Here is a 14,920-nt window from a genome sequence, read left to right as displayed (position 1 = left end):
TCAATCATAAAGGTGTAATAACTGTGGATAACTGGCATTGCTGTAATGTGATGAAGGGACAAGGTGTGCAGTGTCCAGTTTTGTTGTTGTGATGATGTTATGTGTGAATCCACAACTTTGTCATTTAATATACATAATAATCCCTGATTATCTGCCTTGATATCAGCTTTCTTGCAACAAGGCACACTTTGGAAATGTCTTAGCACTATTCCTCTCTAAATATCACTGTACTTTCTTCCACATTGCTCTTGAAGGTATAATCTTATTCCTTCAGCAGTCTTAAAAGAGACAGGCTATTCTTCCTCCACTTCTCTTTTCTACCTGTGATGTCCACTTCACACATGAACTAACTCGCAATGACCAGTCGGAAAAGTAACAGGAAAGAATGAACTGGGCTTTAGCAGAAGATGTAGACAATCCCTACTCAAACTGAAGGTTTATACGGCATGTGTTGGCAGTGAAGCACTGCAGAACTGACTGCTGCAGGAAAAGGCCAGGAGTTGCCACATGTGGAAACAGGCAATTCAAGCTTGGTTCTGCAGTGGACCCACTGTTGGCCAAAGATGAGCCAAATAATCTTGCTGATGACATCTCTGTGATAACAAACTTTTACAAAGGGTAAAAAACACTGTGCAGCAGCTTTGAGAAGCAAAGAAATGCAAGAGAAACAATCCTACAGACATCAGGTCCAGAGAGGGAAAGGGAGAAAATGCTCCAAGTGGCAGAGCAGAGATTTCCCTGCTGCCCATGGAGAATACCATGGTGAAGCAGCTTGTACTATTGCAGCCCATTGAGAATCATGGCAGAGCAGATGCTCACAACACAGGCTGTGCATTTCCTCTGAAAGAAGCTGCAAACCCAAGGAGTGTTCAAGCAGATGCAGGCTCATAACAAGAGCTTCAGCCTGTGAAAGAGATGCCCAGGCTGGAATAGTCTTTTCTCAAAGGACTGAACCCTGTAAAAAGGAACCACCTTGAAGAACTGCAGTCCATGTCAAACACTGGAGCAATTCATGAAGGAATTCTTTTGCGAGAGGGACCCTATGCTGGAGGAGAGGGAAGTGTAAGGAGGAAGCAGCAGAAGAGGTGAAGTATTATGTCTCAACAGCAACTCTCATTCCACATACCTCTGAGCTGCTTAGGTGGGAAAGAGGTAGAAGAGCCAGCAGTGAAGTTGAGTGTGGAAAGAAAGGGCTGAGTGGGGGAAGGTGTTTTCTAAGTTGTTTCTCAGTACTCTACTTCTAATTAGCAATAAATTAAAACAAATTAATTCTCTCCACATCTGTTTTGCCAGTGACAGAAACTGGTGAGTGATTTCCCTGTCTTTTCTTGACCCACAATGTTTTTCATCTTATTTTCCCCCAGTCCTGCTGAGGAGGAGTGAGAGAGCAGCACAGTGGGAGCCTGGCAGACAGCCAAGGTAAACACCCCAGCCACACCCCTTTCCTTAATTATCTTTAAGCAATGATTGCTTCATTAGACTGTGGACTTTATGGGTAGGGGCTGTGAAGTCCTGTATATTTGGAGGGTACTGCTGAACAGTAATAACTAGCTGAAATCTTGTGCTAGTTATAAATGGTCAGAGACAAAGCTTTGATGAAACAGATGCAGCTGCTTGAAGCCACTTGGTTTGGCAATGACATGAAAGAATAAACTTCAAGCATCCATAGTTTCAGTAATAACTGAAAATTCACAGAATTGCTCCAACAGATTACTTTGAACTAGAGACTCTACGCCTTATTCCTTGTTTCTCTGTTGTCCACAATAAGTATCCTTGATTGATTCATCTTGTTCTTAACTGCAAGAGCAACTCCCAGGATGAGGCTTGCTGCTGCTGATAACATCTCATGCATATGGCTGCTGTCCCACTCCATCTTTGCCATTCCCTAGACTAAACAGCCAGGAAAAACTGAAACGTGCTGACATTTCCTACAAGCTACATCATGGCGTCTGCGTGCGCGTGAAAGCGTTCCACCATCAAATGACTGCCATTTGATGATACTGTTCGCCCAAGGATATCTGTTTCTGAGCAATGGCCAGAAACCCCCTCAGATATCAATACATCTCCAGGAAGCAGGTTCAAGTGACCTTCACATGAACTCCATGCTTCCAACTTGTATGCCTTTGAAATTTCCAGTTTATCTAGTTTCCAGAATTTTTAACTTCACTGCACGAGTCAGAGGATAACTGTTCACTGCCAACTGGAACACGCATCCCAAACTTGGAAAAACAGATAGATAAAGACAAAATTATGTATTATCTGTCCATCTGACTAGAGGGGAAAGGGAGTTTTGTCACTTGCTTATTTATTATGTGAGCTACAATATGATTACCAGTGGGAAACTTGACCCCTTTTTGGCCAGTTGCCCCCTAAACTGTGACTGCTACTGGCAATGGAAAGAGCAATGGAAAGATTGCTGAGAATGTAAGATCTTTTACCAAATGGAATTCTGCCAAGACTCAGGTCACCCATCTCCCCATCACATCACATCACATCACGTCAAAACAGACTCCAAGCTCTGAGCTCCAAAGTACAGCTGAGTCAAACCCCAAAGCCCACATGCTTCCCCAATGCATCCATTCCATCCACATGCCACTCAAGTGTTTTGGAACATACACTTTTCCAGAACTTTCTGCAAGTTCTCTGGAACCTAAAATACTGCACTTGAGTATCTAGTATACAAAGAAACTTGACATTTTCTCCCGCAGTGTACAGGAACTGGAACTAAACTTCTCAGAAGCCTTCCAAGACTTCAAACTGACATTTGCACCTTAAAGCAGCAACTGACTGATTACAATCTTTGCTGCAGATGGTGAAAATTGAGAGGAACAAAAAACCTGTGAAATGCTTCCGTGGACACTTAAAAATTCATGTAGCTTTCTTCTTTTCCATATTGCATTTTCTCTGTGTGAACATTCGTCCGTCCAAATTTGACTGCTCCTTCAATGGAAGGGAAACTTCAGGTTTTAATATTTGAAGTAGTTACAGAAAAGAGTGATTTTCTTTGGCATATACACTAAAAATTTGGTGATCTCACCCAGCTATCTCTCATCTGCTCCAGCAGAACTATTATCATGCTACATCAGTGTCCTAATGATCTAAGAGCGCAACCTGTTCCAGAAACAAAGAAACAGTTCTGACAGAAAAATTCATTTAACATAATAAAAATGACACTAGAATGAACAGTTTGAAGCTAAATCTGAGAAACTTCGTAACTCATTGAAAATGCCCAGGAACAAGAGAAAATCACTGGAGGAAATGTTGCTTAGGTGCTGTTTACTTCTCCATCTTTCATGAACTTGAGTTTCAAATGCTTCAGGCACAATAGGTGGGGATATTATGTAATTAGGTTACAGGTGCTAGGATCGCTGTTAATTTGAAGGCAGAGTAATTAGCACATGTTCTAAGCCACAGAAGTCCATAAGGAGTTACTTAGAGATGTAGTGCTACAAATAGTGAACTCTATTATGCCCACCAAAGAGAGTAATACATCTTCAGGGTTGCACACAGAGTTTCAAATGAAGCCCTTTTGATGGGACAAAAAGGCTGTCAAATTTAACAACACAGAATCAGAATTTCAAAGTCAGTGTTATCTGAGAATCTAATCCTGTAATGAAGCTGGGTGTTACATTTCTACCTTTCTGTTTTTTAAAACTTTTGCCTCGAGCTCTGGTCACAGAACCAAATAAGTGAGTTTGGTGCTCTGTCTTAAAGAGTGGAAACTCAACTGAATGATAATTAATTATAATAAATGAAATAGCCAAGTCATCCCATATATCTAAACTTGCTAATAATGAAGATTTCAGTCATTTTAACTTGATCTCTGAAGTATGTCTCGACTTGGACAAATCAAGGAAGTCCAGAAATATTTCAGCTAGCTCTAGTGCCAAAAGCATTCTAGCTACAGGAGCAAGGAATCATTTCTGGCCTAACTGGATGAGTTAACTCCTTCAGAGCTTAGTGCAAGACTTTCTAAATCCCAAAACACCTTGGGAACTCTACAATACCCTAGAAGGTAGGACATGGGTATGTGCCAAGAAGACATACCCCTAACTTCACTTTGCTTTAGTGCTTGGAATACTTGGTTTGCATCTCATTAGTAAATTTTCATTTGTCAATTACAATAAATATTTTTGTGAACTGAGTTACAGAGAGATTTAAACAACACTAATCATACTCTGATTACACATAGAGACAGCAGTCTAGTTAGGCTTTTTGTACTTTTTTATGTTCTCATAAAGGTAATTCATGCTACCTTTCAAAAATACCTTTGGAGATAGACAATGTTTGTAGAGCTTGCTATGAAAATAAATAAATAAATAAATAAAGTTACTGCCAGATAGTAGTCTTTTAGAAAACTCTTCAGACATCTCACATCTCTGTTTTTCTTAACTTTACTGAAGGTTTTTGTTGCCCAGTACATCTGCAACCTAGAAACTACATAAAAAGATTAACAAATGTAAGTAAATAAATCAGTGTCTTTTATTATAGATCCAGATCACAATCTAAGCTTTTCCAGATGAGCGTGTTAGGTAGAAAGCTTTTTGTTGGTCTTAGTCAAGCAACTTCTTGCATAGCTAACATCAACTTCATTTCATCCACTTTTGTAACCAAAATGCACACCTTGCCTCCACAGTGAACACCAGCATACAGCATCAAGTGTCCTTGTTACTAGGATGTTGCAGACATCTACATTCGTATTTCAGAAAGTACCGGTGCTTCTGATGGAAATAGGTTTCTGTAGTGTCCTAAATCTAGCACCTGACAAGTGCGACACACAGACTTGCAAGACGCTAGAGAATTAGGAAGAGAAAATCATGACTATAAAGACAGAAACCAAAAGAAGATAAAACAATTATTAGTGTAATATGCAAGAAAGAAATTCATTGTGGGATTCCTCTGACAAAGCAAATGAGTAGATCCCTCAAAATTCATTCAGCATTAACATCTTTACTATCCGTAAGTTTCTTGGATGGTTGTTTTATGCCATTGATCATCACTGGATAACACGATCTGATGTGCACGCAAAAAACATTGAACAAAATCGTGCAAAATAAAGTCTCATTTCAACATTTCAGAATTTTTTTTTCTGGTTCTGCAACAAGCTTGAGCTAACTTCAGTCTACTTGTGAAAAGACTCATTGTTTATCCAGATGGGTGCCCTCTGCCTCAGCACCTTATCACTAGGGGCTCTTCCAGATGGGGTCCTCACAGCTCTCTGCTTTCACAGTTCCTTCAGAAAACCTTCACTCTGCAGCTGACTAGTTTCTCCTCTGTGTGTCATGCAGTGTTGCACTGCTGCAAAGAATCTTTTGCTCTGTTTCACACACTCCTTGGCTGAAAAGAAGCCAGCAAGGGGTTAAACTGAAAATACCATGTCCTGCCTCCCCGGCTCAAAGATTGATTTGATCATTCTTCAGGGATTCCCTCTTGTATGAGTCACAGTTAAGACAGACTCCCTACTCAAGGAGGCCAGGATAATGCCATTCCTCCAGAGATTACAACAGCTGAGGGCTAGCCCTGAAGATGGAGAGCTTGGGACTCATGCTTGGAAAAACATTCAGCATACCACAATGCACTCAGCAGACTTAAAGAAATTATTCAGACAGAAGGAAAAAAGCCACAAAAGCCAAACACAACGTGTTCTCAAACTCTCTGCGTTAACCAATTAAGTATGCAGGCTAGCATAAATTAGACAAGCTCACGGAGGCTGCCTCCCGGCTTGGGGACTCTGCCTGAGTAAAGACTGAAAACATGAACTCATGTAGTACAGTGTTTAAATTTCAAATAAAAGATATTTCCCCTTTATGAGTGCAATTATTCCTGTGATCTGTTACTTTGTAATAGCTGTATTTGGCTGTTACTCACTAGCAACGTGATTAACATTTTGAATTCAAAAACAAAAGCAGCAACAGTGGCAAAACTAATGAATGTCTCCAGCTAATCACGAAAGTTCATAATCAACTTTCTAAGGGAAAGAGAAACTATGCTGGTGTTCCTTCTCTTGACCTACTTTCATAGACATGCAACAGCTGAGAGGAAAACGCTGGTTGCTGATTTTCAAAAATAAAGCTCAGGAATGTTTTTTCATTTCATTTCATATTATATACAGTGACTGCTTGAAAAATGAACTGGTACAATCTGTCACTAAGTCAATAATGCACCAGGTTTGTTTGTTTTAAATGCATGAAGCTGTGTTACACAAAGTAGCACACAATTCACCAGAGTCCATAGAGATTGCTCTGGATTTACTTGCAAAATTCTTTTTTGTGAGCCATTCCTAGTGACACAAATCAGTAGCTGGTCAGCTGAGAGATTAATGCAGGCTAGGTGCTCCAGAAGATGCTTTTAACTATAAAGGCTCTTTCCCACAGTGTCCTTCTGCGTCGCAGTACTGCCTTTCAATCTCACCAAATCTCCATTTTAGTGATAGCACTAGAATGGAAGCAGGCAGTTTCAAATCAGATCTTTTACTACTGACTTAATGATACTGATTACTCTCCAATGGCAGCAGCTCAATGACTGACTCCTGCAGCATTTCCACCCACTTCACAAACAGAAGTCAGAGAGCAGGGGGATCTCTGGTGATGTCTTTGTGCAGAGGAGACACTCCTGCATGGGTCCATCCTACCAACCCATGCACTCAAGCAGCCTGCCCACTGGGTTTTCCAGAGTGACAGGCAATGCCTTAATTCCTCACCAGTGGACTCCTTCATTTCTCATTATTTTTTTTTAAATGTTGCATATATAATTTTTTTCTTGATCTACAAGCTGCTTTTATATGCTGCCTTTGTGCAGCCTCCAATTCCTTTTGCTTTAGGGAGATATCTGTCTGGCTAGACAGAGCAAGGCTGGCCTTGTTTTGTGCTTCTGTAATTTAAGTCACTGTAGTGAGCTGCTTTGTCCAAATCCACACTGTGGTACCTGCAAGTGAGCAAGGGGCATTCCCATTACAGCTCTTTGGTACAGGATAATTCAGAAATTTTTCTGATTCAGTGAAGGATGAGGACAGAAAAGAAATAGGAAAGAAAGCATTGTTTAAAATGCTTTCATTCCTGTCCTTAGAAATATCCAGGACTTAATTCCTGAAATGTCACACTAACCCAATTCTATGTAGGGAATGAAGTTTAAATATAAAGTACACAGAACCACTCTTCTACCTCCTTCCTCTATACTCAGATTTTCATTCTGCAATATTGCCCCCTTTTTTTTCTTTTTCTTTTTTTTTTAACTTTCTGAAGAAGCCAAAAGGGCATCCTGCTCACTCCACAGCCTCCCTGGGAGCAGCGTGGCACCTGGGGCTGCAGGAAGGGCTCAGTATTGCTCTGCGTCAACCTGATCCCTAGTTTTGATGATTTAAAGCATTCAGGGAAGCCCCCCACTTGTTCCCTGGGAGCCTGCAGGTGCTCTGGTTGGGGGGGGGAAGGTCTCCTGTCTCTCCAGTCCACTCCCCACAGGGGCTCCCCTGCCTACTGCTCTGCTGACACCAGCAGGGCTGGCTTGAGGAACACCCAAGATGCTTGAAAGTGCAGGGGGGGGTTCAGCCGGCAGCTGAGGAATCCATGGCTTGAGCCAGTGCCACGGAAACCCTTTCCAAAACAAGACTCAAAGCTATCCTTAACTATCTCATTTCAGAACCTGACTTTGACTCACAGCCCTGCTCCCACTCCACTGTGCAGGCATTACAAAAAATGTCACTGCAGGCCTCCAGTGTTCTTCCACTGCTGCACTGGTGCAGAAACAGCCTCACTGCTGCCTGCCTGTGTCTACACCTGCTGCAGCATGAGGCCTCAGTGCTGGGCACGGCACAGACCTCTCTCACAGCTTAACCCAGAAATGTGGAAAACATACTATAAGTAGAGGAAAATGTGATCATAGGGATGATGCTATCACCATTTGGCCAGGATTCTGTAAGAGGGGGAAATAGGCAGACATGAGTCTAAATTGAAAATACATACCTGGGGCTTTCTCCAAAAAGATGACTTTTGAGTCTTGCAGAAAGTTGTGGCCAGTCAGAATCATTTTTTTCCCTCCAGTAACAGGAAAGCTGTCAGTACTTTGCTTCTCCACCAGAGGCAGTTCTTGGGCAGATCTCTGAGCTGGAGAGGTATATTCAAAGGAAAAAGCAAAAAGCAAAAAAATAAAAAAAATAAAAGCAACCATGAGCACACATAAATAAATAAATATTGCAATAGTAAGAGACATAATGCTTGCAATCCTCACTCTTGTAAGATAAGCTGAGTTTGATATAAAAACAAGGAGCAGTCAGAAGATTTGTAGGAAACATGGTTTCCAAGTGCCTTTGTCATAAATAATATTGTTATTGAATATAGCAGCACAGATTCAAAGCTCTTAAAAAAAACCCACAAGCTGTAGTTTAAAAGTACTATGCCAGAATTTCTTGTGAAATTTGTTTATTTAGAATAATGTCTCTGAGAGACAAAAGAATGCTTCATCTGTTACATATATGCCACACATTTACAAGGCATACATGAGAACAAGAGCATCCACATCCAAACTGCATTTCTGTCACTACAACCATATTTTCAATTCTGCAAATTGACTTTAAGCAGTAGCTATATGCCTCACAATTCAGCAAAAGTTCAGTTTATAAAGCATATTTTCACCAACACCTGACTGCCAAAGCACACGTGAATTCATGCAAACAGAAACCATATTCTCGTGGCTAATATTTTATCATCTGAACTATGACATGGAGTGAGCATGGCTGAACTTCAAGGGATGATGTGACATTCTATCCAGATTACATGGTTACTCCTGGTGTCACATGCACTAAGAGATGCATAAAGTTTTTGGCACCAGCTTATTCCACATTCTGCACTGGAAATAACACTAGTGCTTTTTTTTTTCCCTCCTGTTTTCCATTCCTTTGAAGAGGCATGTACCACGCTTTTCCTCACTACACAGTACTCAAAATTGCAAGTCATGGATACAAATCCAAGTGGCTTCGTATTTTGTGACCTCTTGAGCTTGGCACATTTGGATCAACTGTTCAGGATGTATTCAAACTGTGGCTTTATCCTGCTACATAGCAATTGAAAAAGTCTCATGAGCTACAGCAAGGAGCAGGATGAACCATGGCTCCTCTTTTATTTTTTCTTCTTCTTCTTTTCTTTTGTTTGTTTGTTTGTTTTTCTTGATGTCTATTAACCTAAAGCTTTTTCAGAAAAGAAACAGGAAAAATTATTCATCTCACACATATCCTGGACAGAGGATACGGCTTTATGTAAGTCTACCTGTTACAGGTTTGAAGGCTCTGCTATTCTTCATAATTCCACTGGCATATTTTAATATAACTTCCTTCCCACCACCACCACCAGTTGTTCATTTATTTAAATGAATGACTACGGAGGAAGAAGGCTGTAACTGTTGATGTATCAGCACTGTTCTTTCCTACAAAGCTTGCCTCTCTTCTAGACTCAGACTACCAGAATGGCAGCAGTGCTGCCCTGCAAAAAAGGATGGAATACTATCACAGATATTAAAGTCTGACACAGATGGCACTGCTTTTGCAAGAGGAATGCAGGGATGCTCTTTTCTGGATATCTGCTATTAACAATCCCTAGAAAAATACCATGCCAAGCAGCTTGAGCTAGTGTGTCAGCTCTAGTGTATTGCCAGCCCTTCATCAAAATGTCCGGGTTTTGTTTGCTGATTTTTGCTTTATCTTGAGTAGAGAGAGAACACAATAGGCATTTTCCAAAACTCTTACAGTGGATGCTTGTGTGATAAGAAGTCACCAAGAAAACAAATATTGTCAATTCCAGGCCTATTGTTAGCTTAGCAGTACTCTATTATTGTTTTAAGCGCATTCTTCCCTATAAAGGGGTACAGGCACAAAGCTACACTTGTTTTTTTCTAAAGCAAAGGTATTTTGTCATCAGTATAAACCACACATCTGCAAAACTGAGCAAGCTTCACTGACTAGACAGGTACAGCAAAACAAGTGTTTAGCAAGTTAATGGACAATGGCTGCTGTTGAGTGACACAATAGTTAGCAAAAGAAAGTTATCTGTTGCTACTTACAGCACTCAATAGGGTTGGAGGCTACTTGCAAAGAGAGGGTCCTCCCGTTGGACTGTGGGATGTGAACTCGGAAGACCAGTCGCACACGTGTGTTCTTCCGCCCGATGTCTGTTTCTCCCTTCCGCAGCTCAATGTCAGAGTTTCTGAGCTTTAATATTCCAGCACAGTCAATACTACACAAAAGGAAGCACAGAGCAATTCAATTCATTTCAAGCAGACTTCAGAAGGACAGAAGAGTGCAGTTTCTTCCCTCTCTCCTGTACATCTTCTGTGTCAGACACAGCCCCACAACCAAGCTAAACACAGTAGACTTCATCCACAAGTTGCTCAGTTCAGGCTCTCGGCAGTAACCCACAGCAGCTGGACTTGACCACACAAATCTAGGATGTTACTTCAATTGGAAGAGGGAGAAAATGTAAAAGATCCTCCCTCCCCAATACATCATGTAAGGACGGAATTTACAGACTAGCTGAAGTGCAAAGAAATAGACTAGTCCACAGGACAGGACATCACTGCACACAGTGTTACTAACTTAGAATGCATGTATACCAACAATTTCACACTTTATGGCTAATTTGGATAAAAATATCCAATGATTTTTATTCTACAGCTAAGTCCTGACAATGCTTACTACTGAGCATAGTTCTCACTGAGTCAGTGCTACTGACACTGTGCTTGTATTTGAGTGAATTTGTAAGAGTCATAATCTGAGCACTGAGCTGAAGCTTTGCATGAAAAAAATAAACTCAAGGTTACCCTTCTACATTAGAGAAAAATGTCCTCTTTTGTCAGAAAGAACTCCTGCTATTTCTGACCTCCCTCACTCCTATTTTTCAATTTTGGTTTTCTTGTGAATGAGTCAGAATTTCTGTCAAAGCAAATTCCAGCAGAGAAAGTTCACAGAACAAAAGATAAATAAACATACTCACTCAAAAACTCTCTGCAAAAATACCTCTTCTTTGGTTAAGACTACAAAGTCTGCACTGCAGTTTATTCTGGGTACTGGTCTCTGGCATGCATTTTATTATACTAAATACATATAGTTTAATTTTATTTTGAATTAAATAACTTAAATCCTCCTCCAGACCTTTGAAGCTCAGTCCTGAAGCGAACTGCAAACAAGAACTACGGCAGCCTGCTTTTGACCTGCATTTTTTTGAAGTATGGATTTCAGAGTAACAAAAAGAGCTTTGCTGGTATGATCAAAGAAAGTAATGAATGTATTAATGCTTCTTAACAAAGCATAATAGCAGAGGAAGCCATAAGAATTATGAAATATTTGTGCGTATGTCAAAATTCTATGCAATAATCCATATAATAGAGAGGTAATGGTGTGCATCCCACTACTGTCTCTTTCACAGCACAGGTTGTAAAATGAAACAAAAAGAGGTAACAGTTGGATCAGACTCTGTAAGGTACAGAGAAGCACATAAATTCAGACTTATAAAGTCATAGATATTAAAATTTAAAATCATTAGGAGTAGTTAAATGAGCAAAGTTAAAGTATGCAGATGAGCTTCATTGTTTCATTATATGAAAACCTAAATATACCAAGTATCTTTGAGAAAAGCCTTTGGCGCTGAACTTCAATTCATTGTTAGCACTACATGAGTTTTTACAATACTGACATATGAGGCTTATATAAGCCAAAGCATTGTTTGTGGTTCTTGGGAGAACTCTATTACAATCTGGCACATATGTCACAAAAATGCTCAGTTTGGTTCCAGAACTTTGTGACTACCTTTATTCTACAGGGAAAGATGATAGAAACAGTACTGATGTTCCCATATGGCCAAAAATATTATTCAAGCTGGATAAAAGAAGGGCCAAAAAAGTATTTTCTGGGTACAAACTGGTCAAGTTTCAATAGTTGTGTCAATGGAATTGTGCCAACTAACAGTGATAGAAAATGAGGCCACTAATTTTGCATGCTTGTCATGACTTAACACAGTGAACTGACAGAGGTCCTCAGATCTTGAGTGATGAACCTAATCCCAGCTGGCAATGCAGTTACTACATTCTAGTTCTTCTATTCACGTGATGCACTCCAGCATATGTTGCACATGACACTGCAAACCATTTTCTAATAACTGCTACGTGCAGAAGGGCTTCAAGTGTCTGATACCATTTTTCACTTCATTAAGCTACAGAAAACAGTGTATGAATAACAAGCAGTAAAATCGTAGCTTCTGAAAGCTCCCTGGGATTTCCCATGGTCTTTGTTGTGGTGGGGCATGCTTTCTTTCTGTCTGTTTATTTACCCATCCTTTCAGTTTCCCTATAAATACACACAAACATATATGCATCCATGTATACATTTATGTATATATGCACATTAATACACCAGTAGATGTACATACAAATTACTCCCAAGGCAGGTGATTTGGGGTTGGGTTACCATCATTGAATGAGGGTTAAGAAGGGAGTGGACTAAATCATACTGAGCATCTTGTTTATGTCACATACACAGCTCAATATTGGATGCCTTAAACACAATCCTATAATGAAATTTACCTGTGTGTGTTGGCCCTGTGGCCATTAACACTCAGATTCCTAGCAATTCAGAAGTTCTTAGGTGTGGATGCTTGCTTTCCTGCATGGGAAAACTCATTCCAGTTTAGTAACTGCATTCTCTAAGTTTTAACATCCTTACTTCTCTCCTAAAAATCTTGCTCCTAAACAAATGCCATTGGAAAATGTGGATTTTTATTACATGAGAACTAAGAATGGCTTTGTTTGTCTTGAAAATGGCTGGGTTACTTGGAAATGTCCTCTAAGAGGTTCCATTGACATCCAAAGATAAATTTTAATAGGCCCAGTTCCTTGTGCTAGCATGTACAGGAGTAAGAGGTGTCATATTTAGAAACTAAATGCAGGAGCTGAGGTAGGAGATATTTAGAGCTTGGTAACTGAGACACTTATTTTAAATGGCAAATAAGCACATTGGCTGAAACTCTAGAATGAAAGCAATCAGTTGTCATAAATATTTGCAAAGTTCATTTTGTTGTTAAGCTGATGAGAGGCAATTTGTACTAGAAAAGTTGTGAAAACTTATTACTACCGAGAGGAGTTAAAAAAGGACAGAAAAAGGAAAATAGTATACAAGGAAAAAAAAACCAAAAACAACATAAAACAGAAGAAATTAAGTGGGAAGACCAAAAGGAAACTGCTAAGCAGTCAGGCATAGTGTCTGGGTCTTACGTTGCTCTCATGTTGTTCTCTGGAAGAAGTGGGATTTCCAAGACTTTGGTGTTGGAAAGTATTGTTTCGTGGCTGGTGGTGGAAACAGTCTTCCCAGTGATTCGATGAACCTGGTAGAAAGCATGGGGTCGCAGCAGGCGGTCGTCTGCAGTCCCAATGAACAGCTGTAGTGTGAGGGGCTCACTTTCTAAGTAACCGTGTAGCTGGCAAGAGAACAGAAAACGCCCACTGAGCACCACGGACATAAACTGCTAGGAATCAATTAAAATTTTATAAGCAGGAGAGCCTAATTCAAGAAAAGAACTTGGGACAGGTGCTGTGTGTTAAGTTTCCCCCTTCGATTTCTCCTGTAATGTAATATTGGTACAATAAAAAGGTGCACTCAGAAAATGTCTCATTATCCTGGAGGACCTGAGGCGCTTTAGATGAGGTGAACTTTTATGCACTCCTTCTACATCCACAGAAATCTTTGCATAAATTCTGCTGCAGAGTTTGGCACAAAAACAATGCAGTCAATGTTCATCCGCAGTACTGAGGGTGGCAATGCCAAGGGGGTTTGCATGTGGAAAAGAGCATAGACGATGTACCTCTGAGCTTTCAGGGTTGTTCCACGTGTGGAGGATGTGCAGGACATTTCCTCTCACTGATTTTTATGCCAATAAAAACTGGAACAGATTGGAGACAAATCATGTGTACATAACTCGTTGCTCACCATGTATGCATATTCTTCTTATAATTGCACAGAAATCTCATTGAAGCTACTGGGTCTGACTTGATACTCATTTGTGCTACAGCGACAACTTTAATGCCAGCAAGAATTATTTCTACTACATCTCAAAGCAGGAGTAGCACCTACCCTCAATACTGTCACCCTGAAGAAGCCACCAGGGTTTTATGCCAATGCAAAGTACACATCCCAGTCTGCCCAGGGAGAGCAAGACAGCACAGGAGTGAGCTGCATGCATCCCACTCCTCTATCATCAGTAGGTCTCTGCTCCAGAGCATGGAGCTTCGTGGCTCTGCGTGCTGCTCAGTAACTATGGCAAGGCCAGTCTAAACTCTGTGAAAAACAAGAATACAGCAAATACTGCCAAGTAGAGTTTGTCTTTAAGCAGACACAAATGGGGCTCCACACCTGACAGTTTGGCTTACCCAGCTGACTTTTCATCTTTAGACTATGAGGGTCTTCAAGATCAGCACTGACTGCAGTAAAGCCCAGGATGAGCAAGCTCAGTGAGCCCAACAGACTGGCAGATGTGGGGTGCATTGGGTGGCAGGGAAATAACTGAATTGAGTACACCTGCTCCAGTGCCTGGAAAAAACTGGCAGGTACCAGGCAAGCCAGAGCTGCTGGCTCACATTGCCATACCATGCAAAGGGAGCCTGCTGCTGGTTGCAGAATGTGTCACAGGCAGGCAGAGAGGTTTTACAGTTTCCACTCCTCACACCTCCTGACTGACCTCAGTGTGCCTGCCACACTATCACTACAGCCAGTCAGCTATACCCTTTGCAGCAAGCCAGGACACAGAGCTCACAGTGCAGTGGCACCTAGAAGCATGCTCAGGGACTGTGCCTACCACAGGCCCCAACCACTCCTGTTGCCAGCACCCATGCTGAGCCAATCCCAGCCACATGGGCACTGGCAGTCCCACAGTCCCTTTGCTCTTCCATC

General features: G+C 41.0%; 1 protein-coding gene across 5 annotated transcripts in view; it reads right to left on the bottom strand.

Annotated features, from left to right (window-relative positions):
- NFATC1 (nuclear factor of activated T cells 1) overlaps nucleotides 1–14,920 on the bottom strand; it is a 116,490-nt gene that overhangs the window by 57,100 nt on the left and 44,470 nt on the right. For all 5 annotated transcript variants that reach the window (XM_065753014.1, XM_065753015.1, XM_065753017.1 and 2 more), the window contains exons 4-6: nucleotides 13,249–13,451; nucleotides 10,048–10,220; nucleotides 7,959–8,099 (exon numbers count right to left, since the gene is read on the bottom strand). In XM_065753014.1, coding sequence (XP_065609086.1) covers nucleotides 7,959–8,099; nucleotides 10,048–10,220; nucleotides 13,249–13,451 — 517 coding nt within the window. The remainder of the gene's footprint in view (nucleotides 1–7,958; nucleotides 8,100–10,047; nucleotides 10,221–13,248; nucleotides 13,452–14,920) is intronic.

The sequence above is a fragment of the Cyrtonyx montezumae genome, unplaced genomic scaffold (genome assembly GCF_038088225.1).
Source record: "Cyrtonyx montezumae isolate F1298 unplaced genomic scaffold, pur_monq_1.0 scaffold_8, whole genome shotgun sequence".
In the NCBI taxonomy this organism is placed as follows: Eukaryota; Metazoa; Chordata; class Aves; order Galliformes; family Odontophoridae; genus Cyrtonyx; species Cyrtonyx montezumae.
Note: the sequence above shows the minus strand (reverse complement) of the source record. Positions and strands in the feature narration are given on the sequence as shown.